This window comes from Sapajus apella, unplaced genomic scaffold (assembly GCF_009761245.1).
Source record: "Sapajus apella isolate SASKATOON/1434 unplaced genomic scaffold, GSC_monkey_1.0 scaffold159, whole genome shotgun sequence".
Lineage (NCBI taxonomy): Eukaryota > Metazoa > Chordata > Mammalia > Primates > Cebidae > Sapajus > Sapajus apella.
Window position 1 is genome coordinate 1,306,002 of NW_022437099.1, and position 18,901 is coordinate 1,324,902.

The 18,901-nt window shown below is 44.5% G+C and overlaps 1 protein-coding gene across 2 annotated transcripts in view; it reads left to right on the plus strand.

Moving 5' to 3' along the window:
• Window positions 1–18,901, plus strand: part of BAIAP2L1 (BAR/IMD domain containing adaptor protein 2 like 1) — a 105,599-nt gene that overhangs the window by 36,766 nt on the left and 49,932 nt on the right. For both annotated transcript variants that reach the window (XM_032266481.1, XM_032266482.1), the window contains exon 3: window positions 4,268–4,354. In XM_032266481.1, coding sequence (XP_032122372.1) covers window positions 4,268–4,354 — 87 coding nt within the window. The remainder of the gene's footprint in view (window positions 1–4,267; window positions 4,355–18,901) is intronic.

Sequence of the window (18,901 nt, forward strand, 5' to 3'; positions counted from 1 at the left end):
TGGAGGCCCTGCAGGAGCTGAGCTAGCTGACAGATGCTAAGTTTCAGCAGGCACACATAAAAGACAGCAAGTAAGCCAGGACCTGGGGTCCATGCTGGCATGGGTGGCACACTGTTGGGGAGTGGGTGGGGTAGGGTCAGATCCCTTATGCACTTGAATGCACACATCAGAGCTTGTCATATGCTGTGTCAGTCAGGCTGCACAAATCACTGCCTGCAAACCTGGTGGCTTCAGACAGCAACAGCTTCTTCTTTCTCCTGTAAGGGCAGGGCAGTTTCCAGACCCTCGGGACTCCCTCCTGCACCAGCAGTCTTCTGGGGCCTGTGAGGGGCTATGGATTGGATGCACTCTCCCCATGGGGTCTTTCCCCTTCAAGGAGGCCAGACTCGGTCCTCATTCAGTAGCGGTGGCATCCTAAGAATATAAGCCCCAGTGCCCAGCACCTCTCAAGCCCCTGCGGGAGTCATGCCTGTTGATAACCTGTGGGTCAAAGCAGGTCCCATGGCCACACCACCTGGGTGGGGACCACATAGGCTGGGAATTCTGGGAGGTGTGATTCCTGGAAGGGCATTACTGTAATAATCTACCATGGGCTTACCTCATGGACAGTGAGAGGCCACCAAAGGCTTTGAGCAGAACGTTCACCCAATGAAACCATATTTTAAGGAAAAAATATATAAGAAGCACATAGATTAGTCTAGACCTGTGAAGTATTTGGCCAACCACTAACATAGAACTAGGCCAGGTACGGTGGCTCATGCCTGTAATGCCAGCACTTTGGGAGGCTGAGGTGTGAGGATCGCTTGAACCTAGGTGTTCAAGACCAGCCTGGGCAACATAATGAGACCCTGTTTCTAGAAAAACTAAAAAATCAGCCAGGTGTGGTGGCATGAGGGAGGATCGCTGAAGTCCAGGAGGTTGAGGCTGTGGTGAGCTATGATCCTACCACTGCACTCCAGCTTGGGCAACAGAGTGAGACCCTGACTCTTAAAATATATATATATATACACACACACACACACACACACACACACACACACACACACACACACACATACACGTGTATGTATATATATATATATATATATAACTAATATGCTTCTTTCCTTAAAACAATAAGCAGTTTTGAGATGAAGCCTTGCTCTATCACCCAGGCTGGAGTGCAGTGACACAATTTGGGTTCACTGCAACCCCCACCTCCCGGGTTCAAGCAATTCTCCTGCCTCAGCCTCCTAAGTAGCTGGGACTACAGGCACATACCACCATTCCCAGCTACGTTTTATACTTTTAGTAGAGATGTGGTTTCACCATATTGGTCAGGCTGGTCTTAAGCTCCTAATCTCGTGATCCACCCACCTCTGCCTCCCAAAGTGCTGGGATTACAGGCATGAGCCACCATGCCCCGCCGAAAATATCTTAATGTGTCCACAAAAGGGGAACAAAATTATGAAAGTATTATTATTTATCTCTTCAGGCTAAATTTTATAATTTTCAAGTTAACTTTATCGTAATAGCAAAGATATTTTACAAGACCAAGAAGGTTACATAGTTTTAAATGTAAGTCAACAATTAATGAAAAAATTTGATTTAATGTGTGGATGCAAATCAAAAATTTTCTTTAAGTATTATGTAATCCTGCATGCCATTCCCCCTTAATTTGCTTTTCAGATTATCAGTACTTTCCAGCTTAAAATCTTCACACTAAGATGTTACATCTTATAACTTGACAGTTTACTGGCTACACACCTTGTGTTTAGGGGAGTCACTTCTTCGTTCTAGCTGAGACCAAAGAGTCAGATAGCACCATCGTTTAGAGCTGAGGAAGTGAAGCGCCCAGCCAGAGATGTGTGCTTTCCTTCCCGCTGACCCAACATTGAACTTGGGCACGTCCCAGAATGTCTCCACTCCACTGCCCTTAGTGTGACAGGCTGATGACGTTACTACCCACGTCTTAATATCGTTGGGTAGATTAACTAAGTACATATATAAATGCTCATTGCTACTGTTCTTTCTGCAGTTACACTTTAAGGTTATTCTGAGTCTTAGTACAGTAGAGCATTGCATTTCGTAAAGTTGTTATATCTGTAGAGTAAAAATCATAACTTTTATAATTTTCCTATCGTTGCCAAAAAGCAAAAAAAAAGTAGTAGTTTTTTGCCAGAAAAAAATGCTAATCTTTTGGCTTTTCATACCTTCAGCTGGACGTGCACATGAATTAATTCTGTGGCTCACCACTAAAATCCCAGCACTTTGGTAGAGGCTCAGGCAGGAGGATCGCTTGAGTCCAGGAGTGCAAGACTAGCCTGGGCAACAGAGAGGGACCCCAACTCTAAAAAAAAAAAAAAATTTTTTTTTCTTTTGAGACAGAGGATCTCACTCTGTTGCCCAGGCTGGAGTACCGTGGTACAACTGTGGTTCGCTGCAGCCGTGGCCTTCCCGGCTCAAGCGATTCTCCCACTTCAGCTTCCTGAGTAGCTGGGACTATAGGCATTTACCACCACCACCATGCCTGGCTAGATTTTTTGTTTGTTTGTTTTTAATAGAGATGGGGTCTCCCTATGTTGCCCAGGCTGATCTCGAACTCTTGGGCTCAAGTGATCCTCCCTCCTCAACCTCCCAAAATGCTGGGAATAAAGGTATAAGCCACCGCACCCACCCTCCTCAACTTTTTTTTTTTTTAATTACTGAGGAATGGTGGCATGTGCCTGTAGTCCCAGCTACTCGGGAGACTGAGGCAGAGGTATCAGGTGAGCCTTCTGATCCCTTGAGCCCAGGAGGTTGAGGCTGCAGTGAGCCATGATCGATCATGCCACTGCACTCCAGCCTGGGTGAAAGAACAAGACCCTGCCTCTCAAAAAAACTAAAATAAAATCCACCACGTTAAAACAATTGCCCATTATACATTGGGGCATGGTAGCTGGTGTGGCCTCTAGGATTCCTGAGGGCACTTTTAGCTCCAAAACACTGTGGTCTCCAAAGCTCCAGGGGAAACTGATTTCTAGGTCTGAAAACAAACTTAGAGTAAAATTCCAAATAAATGCTTTTCTCCAAATTTACATTTAGCAGGCTGGGTCTGTATCATACCTTCAAGCCCCTCAAACCTAGACTGTAAAGTGAAAAAAATGTGTTAGCAGCTTCCATTTGTTCATTTATTGCTCACATTCTTAGGGCATTTTAAGGATGAGCAACCTTTGTTCAGAAAGGATAAGTAATTTGCCCCAGGAGGTCACGTAGTTATAATTTAGTCTTCAGAATTAGTTTGAAGGGGGCAATATTATTTTTAAGATAATCAGAACCCACTGTGTAGCAATAAAATTTTTTCCTGTCTTTGCCAAAAAAGAAAAGAGCATTCAATTTATTTTTTTGTTTTTTGTTTTATTTTGAGACAGAGTCTCACTCTGACACCCAGGCTGGACTGCAACCTCCACCTCCTGGGTTCAGGCGATTCTCCATCTTCAACCTCCTGAGTAGCTGAGACTACAGGCACATACCACCACACCTGGCTAACTTTTTGTATTTTTAATAGAGATGGGGTTTCACTGTGTTACCCAGTATGTTCTCAATCTTCTGACTTTGTGATCCACCCACCTCAGCCTTTCAGAGTGCTGGGATTACAGACCTGAGCCACTGCACCCGGCCTATTTTTATTTTTGAGACAAGATCTGGCTCTGTCACCCAGGCTAGCATGCAGTGGCATGATCTTGGCTCAGTGCAACCTCTGCATCCTAGACTCAAGAGGTCCTCTCACCTCAGCCTCCCCAGTAGCTGGGACTGCAGTCACATGCCACCATGCCCGGCTAATTTATGTATTTTTTGTAGGGGCAGGGTTTGACCATGTTGCCCAGGCTGGTCTCAAACTCTTGAGCTCAAGCAATCCTCCCACCTCAGCCTTCAAAAGTGCCAGGATTACAAGTGTGAGCTGCCATGCCCAGCCAAATCCCTAGTTCAATGTCAGAACACAGTTTCAGAGTGGTCTGAAACTGGCGTCAGGAGCAAGCAGAACCTTCTGTGGACTTTGAGCACCTGCTGCTGAAGGTTCCTCGGGGCTGGTCAGAGACGAGGATCTGTCTCATGGGGCTGTCCCTTTGGTGGGGACCTTGACCCTGGCATGCTCTCAGTGCAGGCCTTACCTCCTGAGAGCCACATTTACCATGGCCTGAGCCTTCCTGCAGCCAGAAGGGACTGAGGGGTGTTTGGAAGCAAACCCGTGTGGCTTCCTCCTTTCCTTGTCTAAGTGACAGTTTTGTGTGTCACCTTTCGTGTCTAGCTATGATCCTGGCAGGAAAAGCCTACTATGACGGAGTGGCCAAGATTGGTGAGATTGCCACCGGGTCCCCCGTGTCGACTGAACTGGGTGAGTATCTGTCCCTGTATACATAAAGCCCACTCACCATCCTGTGAACCCTGATACAAAGGCATGGGATGGCACAGTTCAGAACAGAGCGGAGAGTGGGGCCAGCACGCTGCAATTCTGTTTCTTTGCAGTCTGTGGAAATGGAGGCTTGGAGGGTGGGCCGGGGCTGGTGCTGGAGGGCGAGTGGAGGCCTTGTTTTCTGGCTAGCCTCCCAGCTCTCCTAGGAACTTGAGCTTCTGCCTGGGGTGTCTGGGCTCTCAACCTTCCCACGGGAGTTTGACCTACATTCCTGATGGGCAAGCCGGGCCTCCTGGGGCCTCGGACTGTGGCCGGAGTGTTTCTTGTGACTCACCTACCAGAAAATCCAACTCCTTGACGTTGCTCTCTTGGCCCCTGCTTCTTTCCTGGTTGCTTTCAGCTGTGATTTTTCCGGTTCTGCTGGTATGAATCGCTCTCCTGTGCAGGCAGAGAGGGCGGTCACACCCTGGGCAGTGCCCGCTGCTGAGGGGATCTGGGCTTCTGTGTATAGAGCCCTTCACTGTCGGGGGGAGAGGGGGACTTTTAAAACAGCCCCACACAGCACCCTCATTTAAAACACGTGTTGAATGTATTTTATTGTACAAAGGGTAAGATTTTTGGCTTAGCAACAATCACCATAATTTGAAAGGCTCTGAAAACTGGAGGAAAATAATGATACAGTGTGTGTGTGTTTAAAGAAAAATACATCCATGCCCAGTTAAAAAGTAGGAAGGGGAAGCAGAGGAGGGGGCGGGTATCACCAGAGGAAGGTGCGGGCAAGTCACACGGTTTCTCCACGGAGTCGTCCTGAGGGTTTTCAGGATTGTTTGGGAAGCTCTTAACTGACGCATAAAAGACGAGGAGAAAAGGAGAGGCCTGACAGCGGAGCTAGGCTCTTGGGAGCAGAGGGATCTGGGTCCTCACAGCTCTGAGGACTTTGCACTTGCGTTTATACTTGAGTTTACAAAGCCATAGGCACACGGTAGATCATATGCCGGAAGTGATGTCCTGTTAGTGAATAACTCAGTACTGTGAGAGAGAGTTATATATATTTTTATATATGTATTTTTTTTTATTGAGACAGAGTTTCTGTCGCCCACGCTGGAGTGCAGTGGCATGACCTCGGCTCACTGCAAGCTCTGCTGCCCAGGTTCAGGTGATTCTCCTGCCTCAGCCTCCCAAGTAGCTGGGACTACAGATGCACGCCACGCCTGGCTAATTTTTTTTTATTTTTAGTAGAAATGGGGTTTTACCATGTTGGCCAGGCTGGTCCCGAACTCCTGACCTCAGGTGATCCTCCTGCCTCAGCCTCCTAAAGTGTTGGGATTACAATCGTGAGCCACCATGCCCAGCCCCCCCCCCCCCCCCACACACACACACGTGTGTGTGTGTGTATTTTTTTTTTTTTGTAGAGATGGGGGTCTCTCTATGTTGGCCAGGTTGGCCTTGAACTCTTGGCCTCAAGCAATCCCCCCCCACCTTGGCTTCTCAGAATGCTGGGATGATTGGCCTCATCCAGCCCGGTACTGCTATATTTAATAGACTCATTTACATGCAGAAAATTTTCAGAGTCCTGCCTGTGCCCCAGTTGGTACCATAATCCCTCATGTGCCAGTGAGAACGGAATCATAGTAATTATGTTCCAAGCACAATGAATTTAATAAAATACAGAGACTGCCAGATGTAGACAGAAGCAGGATATTGGGGGGAGTTGTTGAGATGATTATAAGCTTCCAAAAATAGCATGAATAAAAAGAAACCTCCTATTGGTGTCATGCGTCAGAAAGAAAACATGTGTGACCCTTACATTAAAACATATGGTGCTTCGACTCACCGCACCCAGTTTGCCTTTTTAATGTTTTATGGTTCCTGCCACTGTTTAAATAAGACTTCTGTTCCACACCTTACTTGAGTCAGCCGTGAGTTCCTAATGTTGAAACAGCTATTTCCACAGCAACAATGTTGTTATTAAACACAACACAGGTTTAGAACTTTCATTTCAGTGAGGAAAATATTTTGCGATGCTGAAATTTCTTTGATGTGCGTGCGTATATATATATATATATATATATTTTTTTTTTTTTTTTTTTTTTTTTTTTTTGAGATAGAGTCTCACTCTGTCACCCAGGCTGGAGTGCAGTGGTGCAATCTGAGCTCACTGCAGCCTCTGCCTCCTGAGTTCAACCAATTCTCGTGCCTCAGCCTCCCGAGTAGCCTGGATTACAGGTGCCCACTACCATACCCAGCTAATTTTCATAATTTTAGTAGAGATGGGGTTTTACCATGTTAGCCAGGCTGGTCTTGAACTCCTGACCTCAGGGGATCGCCCACCTCCACCTCCCAAAGTTCTGGGATTACAGACGTGAGCCACTGTGCCTGGCCACTTGTATGTATGTATTTTATTCAGAGGGAACAGAAATAACTTTCTGTTTTGTTTTGTTTCAAGCTGACCTCTTGCTTAATATTTGCTATCTCATGTAGTTACTGGTTTTTCTTCTCGTTTCTAACAATTCCATGGGACAATGATATATCAGGAAGAGTTACTTTTGGAGGCCTCCTGTTAACTTCCTTGACTGGCTCCATTTTTATTTTGTTATTGATACAGTTGAGACTAAAATGCCACCCCATATCTGTTTAAATTCCCGGTATGGAAGAGTTGTGGACAATTCATAGAAAAAAAAAGACCAAAGGTAGATTGTATTCTTCTCATCTTCCAAGAAGATTTTATTGTCTAGTTACTGTGTTTCATTCAGTATTTGGTATTCACAACTTCCTCATGAAACTTAAAACTCTCATATGAGAAAACTCAAAGGGGTGTGAGTTTCACATGTATGAAGATCATTAATCATTTCAAAATGTTCATTCCATGTGCCTTAAGGGTTGGCCTCTGTTACAGCAGCACCATTTCCAACGTCTAGCTGTGGATACTTCCGCTTAGATATCTCCCTCCTGGCATCAGTTCACTCATTGCTGTGTGAATAACACAGGATGCTTTTGCCCAAAAGTGAAAAAATGCCCAATGAACAGTGACTTACACAATCAGTGTCTTTATTATTCCACATGAGGAGCAGCGGGCTATCAGTTAATCATCGCTAGGGACCCAGGTCTGTCTTCTCATCCCCATCCTCATTTCCTCATGGTACCAGGATGGCTGCCAATGCTTGCCCAACCATCACATCCTGTCTCTCCCCATTGTCTCCAAAGGCAGGAGGGGTAATTTCTTCTCAGGTGTGCCGGCAACCTTTGCCCCAAAGCTCCAGCTCACAGCCCTTTATGCCCCATGGTCCAATTTAGATCACATGCACAGGACCCAGTGGCCAGCAAAGCTCCCCAGGCATGGGCCAAGGAACACCAGGGCAGAGAGGGCATGGCTGTTAGGAGATGGCCTGGTGACAGCCCCTAGATCAGCATCTCTGGTATTCAAGGTCTGTTTTCAACAACTTTCATTGAAAGGGCAGGACTGATAGAACTGTTAGCGGTGCCCTGGGTGTACATGGTGCTCCCACGTTTTGTGTGTGTCTGAGTGGAGCAATAATCTTCTCCCTCGTGGGCTGGTGTGTGGTTTTACCAGCATGCTTATACTTCACACTTCATAATTGCAGCTGGGCACAGTGGTTCAGGCCTGTAACCCCAGCACTTTGGGAGGCTAAGGAGGGTGGATGACCTGAGGTCAGGAGTTTAAGACCAGCCTGGCCAACATGGTAAAACCTCATCTCTAATAAAAATAAAAAAAACTAGCTGGGTGTGGTGGCGCACACCTGTAATCCCAGCTACTTGAAAGGCTGAGACAGGAGAATCACTTGAACCCAGGAGGTCGAGGTTGTGATATGCCAAGATCGTGCCACTGCACTCCAGCCTGGGCGACAGAGTGAGACTCTTCTCAAAACAAAAAATCTTGTAATTGCCCAGGCTGATCTTGAATTCCTGGACTCAAGCAATCTGCCTGCCTCAGCCTCCTAAAGTTCTGGGATTACCACCCAGCCACTATGCCCAGCTGTGAGTATGTTCTTATATAGTGTGCCTACAAATGTCTGAACTACTTTTTCCCATATGTGGTTTAAGACTGCCCACCTTTACAAGATAGCAGTAGTGACAGCAAACCTTGGGTACCTGCTGTGAACCGGGTGAGGGACCAGGCCAGTATTGTATGTGTTTCATGGCCAAGTTCTCTCAGCAGACCTGTGAGTCAGGTTCAGGTGTCCATGCTGTTTTACAGGCCCCACAGCGAAGCTACCTGCCCTGGGTCACACAATTAATTGAACTGTGCTTCAGCTTTAAAATCTGATTTTTTTCAACTCTGTCATCCTGCGATTCACTGATGCAAAAGAAACAGGAAAGAGCCAGCCCAGAAGGGGCCCCTGAAGAGGAAGAATATGCGACCCCCACAATGGGATCTTTTTCTTTTATTTTTTTGAGACAGAGTCTCGCTTTGTTGCCCAGGCTAGTGTGCAATGGCGTGATCTCAGCTTACGGAAACCTTTGCCTCCCGGGTTCAAGCAATTCTCCTGCCTCAGACTCCCGAGTAGCTGGGATTATAGGTGCACGCCACCACATCTGGCTAATTTTGTATATTTTCTTTTTAGTAGAGATGGGGTTTTACCATATTGGCCAGGCTAGTCTCGAACTCCTGACTTTGGGTGATCCACCCACCTTGACTTCCCAAAGTGCTGGGATTACAGGTGTATACCACCACACCCAGCCTGACCAGGACCTTTTCAAGCAAGAGATGAGAGGTGATTGTTAGTGTTTGAGTGGCTGGCAGGTGTCATGTTTAGTGGTCACAGTTCCCCTGGAAGTGGTGGTTTCATTGGTGTTCTCACCATAAATGCCAGGAGTTACGGGATAAGGATGATGGAAATCACAGCGGAGTAGTGTGTGCGTGGCCCTTCTTAGAAGTATTGCTCAGCTCACTGGGCGCAGTGGCTCACGCTTGTAATCCCAGTACTTTGGGAGGCCGAGGCAGACAGATCATGAGGTCAGGAGATTGAGACTATCCTGGCTAACATGGTGAAACCTCGTCTCTCCTAAAAACACAAAAAATTAGCTGAGCGTGTTGGCACATGCCTGTAGTCCCAGCTACTCGGGAGACTGAGGCAGGAGAATCCCTTGAACCCAGGAAGCGGAGGTTGCAGTGAGCCAAGATCACGCCGCTGCATTCCACTCTGAGTGACAGAGGAGACCCTATCTCAAAAAAAAAGGAAGTATTGCCCAGCTCTTGCACCGCCGTGCTTCCATACAGAAACACAGGTCTCTGGACATGCCCACCACGTGCTGGGCACTTCCGTTACCTCACTTCATCCTCACTAGCCTCCTGGGTGACTTCTTCCTCCGTGGCTTCAGGGTGCAGTGTTCCCTTGGGGGTGGCTGATAGGCCCTAAGGGTAACCTTGGCTGTCATCTTTTTCTGCATGGGCATAAGAAATAACCTCCATGGGTGACTACCTTGGATCACATGCCCCCAGCAATGTGTTTTGCAGCCAAGCAAGGCAGAGCGTAGACTGTGGGGGCAGTTACCCCTCCAGGGATGGCAGGGACATGGGTGCTGCCTGGGTTGCAGAGCTCATCCCGTCCAGGCACGCCCGGGACAATAATTCCAGGCTACCTTTCACTTTCCCTCAAGACTGCCAGAGAGTGTGCTTCCTGGCACCTACGAGTTGCTCCAGAGAGGTGACATTGCCACATTCCTGCTGTTAACTTGTTGAGTGACCTTGGGCAACACTTCACCTTTGGTAGTGGATTAGTTACTTATCATGGCGGTGATGGCCACGGCTTGTAGGACATTAGATAAAATGAGATGATGTGGGCAACACTTCACCTTTGACAGTGGGTTAGTTACTCATGGAGGTGATGGCCACGCCTCGCAGGACATTAGATGAAATGAGATGACACGCCTTGTGGCTTCTATAGTCTCAAATAGACTAGAAAAATGCCTCTCTGTTTCCACTTCACACATTCGCACATATTTCAGAATTTTAAAACAGTGTTAATTTTCTTCATTGACATTGTTCTTGTCACAGAGTAGGTAATAAATATCTTTGTAACAATATATAGCGTTTTTATTTTGTTTCTTTTTCTTTTCTTTTTTCTTTTTGGAGGCAGTCTCCCTCTGTCACCCAGACTAGTGCAGTGGTGTGATCTTGGCTCACTGCAACCTCTGCCTCCCGGGTTTAAGCAACTCCTCTGCCTGAGCCTCCCAAGTAGCTGGGGTCATAGATGCACACCACCATACCTGGCTGATTTTTGTATTTTTAGTAGAGACGTGGTTTTGTCATGTTGCCCTCGCTGTTCTTGAACTCCTGACCTCAAGTGATCCAGCCACTTCGGCCTCCCAAATTGCTGGAATTACAGATGTGAGCCACTGCACCTGGCCAGAATATATATTTTTCTTGATTATTCATAAACCAGTTGTTCAAGTCTTTCCATTGTATCTTTGTTTTCTATTTCATTACTCTCTCCTTTACTCTCTTCCATATATCTTTGCGATGACTCTGTTATTCTTTTTGTAATTTCTTAAGTGGTACATTTAACTCATTAATTTTAAAAACAGCCCTGCTTTGCATGGTAATGGCATTATAAAAATGTGCAAGCTAAAACCACGCCACCATCTTTTTTAGTGACCTTTAAAAATGTTTGTTAAAAACTCTCTCATTGTTAGTTATAAATGTATAGGGAAATTAAAAAATAATAAAAACTAATATTATTACACTGTAATTTAAAGGATTCGAAACATTGAGAATTAGAGTTTTTATTTGTAAAAATCCTATCAGGAGTAGTGTAAATAGTGCTTGCCGCCTTCTTCTCATGGCTTGCAATAGAGCAAGTATCTTTTCTATGCTTTAGCAAATTGCCATACTCCTTGCTAAATCTGGATCAGCTTCCAACATTTTATCCTTGTGATTACAATGTTGTGAAATATCTTCAAGAGTTTCTTCAAGGTGAAGTGATTTTTTGTTTTTGTTTGTTTTTGGCTGGCATTGCTTTCTGAAACATCCTCATCCTTTTCTCTTTTTTTTTTTTTGAGACGGAGTTTCGCTCTTGTTACCCAGGCTGGAGTGCAATGGCGCGATCTCGGCTCACCGCAACCTCCGCCTCCTGGGTTCAGGCAATTCTCCTGCCTCAGCCTCCTGAGTAGCTGGGACTACAGGCACGCGCCACCATGTTCAGCTAATTTTTTGTAGTTTTAGTAGAGACGGGGTTTCACCATGTTGACCAGGATGGTCTTGATCTCTTGACCTTGTGATCCACCCGCCTCGGCCTCCCAAAGTGCTGGGATTACAGGCTTGAGCCACCGCGCCCGGCCAATAATGTTGGTAAGTTTTGGCTTCACTTAGTTCGTGTGGCCATTCATCCAGCGGCTCAAAAGCCAGCAATGTCAGCATTCCTGGTCAGCTATTTCTTCTCTAATTCCATTTACTTTTGACTCAGTGTTGCTACCTTTCATTTCATTGCTGCATTTTCAATTTTGTTGGCCAGTTTCTCTTGCAATTATTCATTTTTGTAACATCACGTGGGTTACCACTGGGAGACAAGGAGGCAACGCAGTTACACACTTTGCTGTCTGTGGGGGGTGCTCTGCTATCCTTGCACCAATAGCACACTGTCTTAATTACTGCAGCTTTCTAATCTCGATATCTAGTAGCGTAAGTCTTCTAGCTTTGTGTTTATTTGAGAGTACTTTGGCTATTCTAGGACCTCTGCATTTGTTTATATTTTGGAATCAGCTTGTCAATTTCCACTTTAAAAAATTCACTTGGAATTTTTATTAGGAATACATTGAATTGGCCGGGTGCAGTGGCACACACCTGTAATCCCAGCACTTTGGGAGGCCAAGGCGGGTGGATCATGAGGTCAGGAGTTCAAGACCAGCCTGGCCAACATGGTAAAATCCCATCTCTACTAAAAATACAAAAAAAGTTAGCCGGGCATGGTGGCGGGCGCCTGTAATTCCAGCTACTTGGGAGACTGAGGCAGAGAATTGCTTGAACCTGGGAGACGGAAGTTGCAGTGAGCCGAGATCACACCACTGCACTCTAGCCTGGGTAGAGTTGACATCTTAGCAATACTGGATTTTCCACTCCACTCCCTGAAAATGGTACATGCTTTCATTTATTTGAGATTTCTTACATTTCCGTAGCACTACTTTGTATTTTTTTATTGTGGAAGTCTTGTACTTTTTTATAGAGTCATTCTTAGACACTTATGGTGTTTTGTCCTATTGTAAATGGTATTTTAAAATTTTTATTTCCTAATTGCTGGTTCCATTGAGTTTTTTATTCCAGTGTCTGTCTTTCATTACTTAAAGTCCTATTTCGTTCTTTAATGAAATCTGCAAATTAACTTTTTGTCGCATTTATTTATTTTTGAGACAGAGTCTTGCTCTGTTGCTCAGGCTGGAGTACAGTAGTGCAATCTCAGCTCACGGCAACCTCCACCTCCAAGGTTCAAGCGATTCTCCTACCTCAGCCTCCCAAGCAGCTGGGACTACAGGCATGCACCACCATGCCTGGCTAATTTTTTATATTTTTAGTAGAGATGGGATTTCACCATGTTAGCCATGATGGTCTCAATCTCCTGACCTCATGATCTGCCCTTCTTGGCCTCCCAAAGTGCTGGGATTATAGGCATGAGCCACTGTACCTGTCCTGTTGTATTTGTTTTTATAGCAGCTTAAGATATAGTTCACACATTTAAAGTATACAGTTCACTGGTTTTTAGTATATTCACAAAGTTGTGTGATTATCACCACAATTAACTTTAGGATATTTTCATCACCTCAGAAGGAGATGCTGCACCTATTAGCAGCTGCTTCTCATTTAACTCCAGCAATATCCAACAGTTAGTATACTGTATATCTTTAACACTTGTTATTGTCTTTTTTTTTCAGTATAGCCATACTAGAAATGATTTTTACCTATCCTGATAGGTCTCTCATTTTTTTTGTTCACGTCTCCCTAGTGACTAGTGACATTGAGCATCTTTCCATGTTCTTATTGGCCATTTGCATGTCTTCTTTGGAGAAACATCTGTTCAGATCCTTTGTCCATTTTAAATTAATATTTTTTTAAATTATTGAGTTTGCAAATTGACTTTTAGGCTGGAGTGCAGTGGCGCGTTCTCGGCTCACTGCAACCTCTGCCTCCCAGGTTCAGGCAATTCTCATGCCTCAACCTCCTGAATAACTGGGACTACAGTCGCCCGCCACTATGCCCGGCTAATTTTTGCATTTTTAATAGAAAAGGAGTTTCACCATATTGGTCAGGCTGGTCTCAAACTCCTGACCTCAGGTGATCCACCCACCTCAGCCTCCCAAAGTGCTGGGATTACAGGCGTGAGCCACCATGCCCAGCTATCTTTTCATGTTCTTACTGGCCATTTGCGTATCTTCGTTGGAAAAATGTCTGTTTAGATCCTTTGCCCATTTTAAATTATTATTTATTATTGAGTTTACAGATTGACTTTTGTCATTTATACAGCAGTTACCTTGTTTGAAGTTCTTGAGAGTCTAATTCTGCTGGGCACTGTTTTGTATCTCTTGATGCTGGTTCATGAAGGATTCTTTCTGTAAGAGTTTTGTCAAGCCCTCTCATATTCTCTTCCATGTTGGGCTGCTTGTTCTCTTTCATCAATTGTGGGTATAGATTTTTTTTTTTTTTTTTTGAGACAAGGTCTTGCTATGTTGCGTAGGCTGGTCTTGAACTCCTGGGCTCAAGTGGTTTTCCTGCCTCAGCCTTGTGGAGGATATAAAAGTTTTGCCATTGGAAGTCACCAAGAAATGAAAAGGAGAAATGCCAAGCAATGGGAGAGCCTCTCTGATAAATAATACAGTTGGCCAGGCACAGTGGCTCACACCTGTAATCCCAGCACTTTGGAAGGCCGAGGTAGGCAGATCTCGAGGTCAGGAGATTGAGACCATCCTGGCCAACATGGTGAAACCCCGTCTCTACTAAAATAGAAAAAATTAGCCAGGCATGGTGGCACACACCTGTAATCCCAGTTACTTGGAAGGCTGAGGCAGGGGAATCGCTTGAACCCAGGAGGTGGAGGTTGCAGTAAGCTGAGATGGCACCACTGCAGTCCAGCCTGGCAACAGAGCAAGACTCCGTCTCAGTCAATCAATCCAATCGATCAATCAAATAGTTTACTTCTTACAAAGAAGATACACTTTAGTATACATATGCAAAGCTTGCAAGTTAGTCTTAGTATCTAAAACTCAAGAAGTAATGACAGATTTAAATGATCTACAAATCTGTCAGACCTGCATTTCTCCCCTACCAGAAAACTCATTTCTTGATTTTGCTTCTTAAAATAAAAGGTCCTTTATGAATAGAATCTATTCTTCTAGTGCAGAGGTGATTCAAAAAATGTGTCCTTGCCCTTTTTTTCAAGTATATTTGAAAGTGATAGAAAAATATTGATGATTTAAGAGAAATACCAAATTCTAGTTATTTTCGTGCTAAATGTTCTCAATGACTTGAAGATAAGAGTTGGCATATAATTTGAAATATTTCTATTTCATTTTGCTAAAGTGTTACCTTTACCAGATGTACCTTAACTGCAGGGGTGAGCAAACTGCAGCCAGGGATGACCAGGGACTTTTTATAAAGAAAGTGTTATTAGAACACAGCCATGCCCATTTGTTCCTGTCTGTGGTTGCATTCAGGATACAGTAGCAGGACTGAGTGGCTGCAGCAGAGAAGTTTGGTCCATTGGCTGGGCTCGGTGGCTCACGCCTGTAATCCCAGCACTTTGGGAGGCCAAGGCAGGCGGACCACCTGAGGTTGGGAGTTCGAGACCAGCCTGACCAACATGGAAAAACCCTGTCTGTACTAAAAATGCAGCATTAACCAGGCATGGTGGCACATGCCTGTAATCTCAGCTACTCAGGAGGCTGATGAAGGAGGATAACTTGAATGTACGAGGTGGAGGTTGCAGTGAGCCAAGATCATGCCATTGCACTCCAGCCTGTGCAACAAGAGCAAGACTCTGTCTCAGAAAAAAAAAAAAAAGAAGAAGAAGTAGTTTGGCCCACAAGAAGTTGGCCCAGCATAACTTCCACTTTTGTTCCTAAATCAAGCAAGCCTAAAATTCTTACAATTTGGCCCTTATCCCGACAGTAGAAGATCTCTCGTGTTGTACAGTTGCTTGCTTCAATCAGGGTAATCATGAGAGGGATTTGGTATCCTTTTCTCTCTCTCTCTTTTTTTTTTGAGTCAGAGTTTCACTCTTGTTGCCCAGGCTGGAGTGCAATGGCACGATCTCAGCTCACCGCAACTCCACCTCCCGGGTTCAAGCAATTCTCCTTCCTCAGCCTCCCGAGTAGCTGGGATTACAGGCCCGTGCCATCACACCTGGCTATCCTTTTCTCCAAAGAAAAAGCACTTCCTTACTACAAGCTAGCTAAGTGTCTGGATTTAAGGTGCTTTAATATCATAATCCTAACAACCACAGTAGCATGCGACACTCAAGTCCTAACCACCTCGTTGGGAACAACAAACAAACCATAAACCCAAATCCAGAGCTCTGTAGTCAGGGTTTGGCCAGTAAATATTTTAATCCCACTGTTTGTTTATTTTTGAGACAAAAATCCCACTGTTTGTTTATTTTTGAGACAAAGTCTCGCTTTGTTGCCCAGGCTAGAGTGCAGCGGCGTGATCTCAGCTTACTGCAACGTCTGCCTCCTGGGTTCAAGCGATTCTCCCACCTCAGCCTCCCACGTAGCTGGGACTACAGGTGCGCACCACCATCCCTGGCTAATTTTTGTATTTTTAGTAGAGATGGGGTTTCACTATGTTGGCCAGGCTGGTCTCGAACTCCTGACCTCATGATCCACCCACCTTGGCCTCCCAAAGTGCTGGGATTATAGGCGTGAGCCACTATGCCCAGCATAACTTCCACTTTTGTTCCTAAATCAAGCAAGGTTTATTTTTGTAACTCAGAAAATATTGAAAAGGTGAAAGGGAAAACAAATGGTCAGGGGAAAATGTTTTGCCAAAATATTTAAAAGAACCTTTGAATCGGTGTTTTCATCCTTAAAGCAGAGGAAAATAAAGGTGGTTCTCATTTACTTCTCAGGAAATAACACTTTCTTTCGGGAGTTTATAAATTTGCTTTGAGCTTTTTAGAGCTCACCATTATGTAAATTTAGACTATGTTAGTTTGTTCTAGTTTAGTCAGCTATTACATTTTGAATCATTTATTGTTTGGGCTAGTTTCTTAAATTGGGCACAAAACAGAAGATTTTCTCTCTTCGCCATCAGGGAACCTAGAAAACCATTGGTTTTCTTTAATCATTGGTAGAATGCTATGGGTCATGTGCTTTTTTTTTTAAAAAAAAAACCGTATTATAAGGTCGGGTGCAGTGGCTCACAGCCTGTAATCCCAGCGCTTTCAGAAGCCGAGACAGGTGGATCATGGGGTCAGAGGTTCAAGACCAGCCTGACCAACATGGTGAACCACTGTGTCTCCTAGAAATAGAAAAATTTGCCAGGTGTTGTGGTACGCACCTGTAATTGCAGCTACTCAGGAGGCTGAGGCAGGAGAATCACTTGAATCCATTAGGCAGAGGTTGCAGTGAGCCTAGATCGCACCACTGCACTCCAGCCTAGGCGGCAGAGCAAGACTTTGCCTCAAAAAAAAAAAAAAAGAAAACAAAACCATATTACAGATTTGTCTTGCTGATATGCATAATCCAACCCAATAGTCTTTGGTCTAAAAATTAGAGCAAAAGCCAGGTACTGTGGCCCAGGCTGAGCACAGTGGCTTACCCCTGTAATCCCAGCACTTTGGGATTGTAATCCCACTTTTGGGATGGATCGCCCAAGGCCAGGAGTTCAAGACCAGCCGGGCCAATGTGGCAAAACTCCATCTCTACTAAAAATACAAAAGTTAGCCGGGCATGGTGGTGTGCACCTGTAATCCCAGCCACTAGGGAGGCTGAGGCATGAGAATTGTTTGAGCCTGGGATACGGAGGTTGCAGTGAGCCATAATCCCACCACTGCACTCCAGCCTGGGTGACAGAGTTAAGACTCTGTCTCAAAAAAAAAAAAAAATTAGAGCAGAAAAAAAATTTTTGAAACATTCTAAAAATGTTACGAATTCACAAAAGTATGACAAATACATTCCTAATATCTGGATAAAAGAATTCATGCCACAATAGGCAAAAAGAGCTGTGCTGAGCCACAGCAGTTATAATTGACCATAATCATTTATCTTTTAGTTATAGTTTGGGCTCACTTTAAAGAGATTAAGAATTTTCCACAAAAATAGCAAAGAAACAGTAGGAGATTTTATCTGAGCACAGCACCTGCTATATGCCAGGCACAGTTCTAAGCACATTATAAATGTAATATTAATTCCTATAGTTGTCATGACAGCATGACATGCTATATTTTTATGGGAAATAAAGGCCCATGCTATTATTTCCATTTTACAGATGAGGACTGAGGTACAAAGACAGTAAGTAACTTGCTGAGGTCATGTATCTGGTCAGTGGCTGGTTCATCTGATCACAGGTTACCTACCAGGTGATTGACCTAGCCTGCCAACTTAATTTTCTACATATCAAAAAGCTGTGCTTTAAAAAAAAAAAAAAAAAATTTAGAGATGGGGTCTTGCTATGTTGCCCAGGCTGGTCTCAAACTCCTGGGCTCAAGCAGTCCTCCCACCTCAGCCTCCCAGAGTGCTAAGATATAGGCTTGAACCACTGCACCTGTACTGTGCTTCTCTAATGTGCTTTAGTTTATGGCTGTCAGATTTCCCTGCCCATTAGAATTCAGCAAAACAAAGGATTGCGTTAAATCTCAAACCATCGTATGGCTCCACTCTGACTCAACATGTAAGTATGAGTCTATTTTCTTGGATTTTCCTCAGCTGTAATCACAATTTTGCTGTTGTTACCTAGAAGCATTTATAATGTGATCATTTATTTCAGCTTTTTTTTCTTGAGGTATTTCAGTTTGGGGTTTGGAAAATAATTTTTTCCTGCAGGCAAGCACATGATCAATAGCTTTAGACCTTGCAGGTGGCTTTTCTCATCTCATTTTTTGGGTGGATGTTCTTTCTTCTCCCTTTTGGAGCAGGAAAGATTGAAGCTAGAGTAATTAGAGCAAAAGATAGGCTTATAATTTATAAAACCTGTAAGAGCAAAAAAAAAAATTAGCCAGGCATGGTGGCACATGCCTGTAATCCCAGCTACTCGGGAGGCTGAGGCAGGTGAATTGCTTGAACGCAGGAGACAGAGGTTGTAGTGAGCTGAGATCTCACCATTGCTCTCCAGCCTGAGTGACAGCGAAACTCCGTCCCCCTCAAGAACAAGCCTGTAAGAGCATGTACTGCGTAAGTCCATATGTCATGTAGGCACATTGGTATAAATATGTATAAATTCATAAAGTTTAGGAAGATGTTCTGTATTGTAAATTGTACTTGTTTACAAAGTTGTTAAAAGAAGAACATTCCTTCTCAGCTTTGAAGTGAGTATATACACATGTGATGTACTATAATTAGTAAATATTACTTACATAAAAGCTGAGT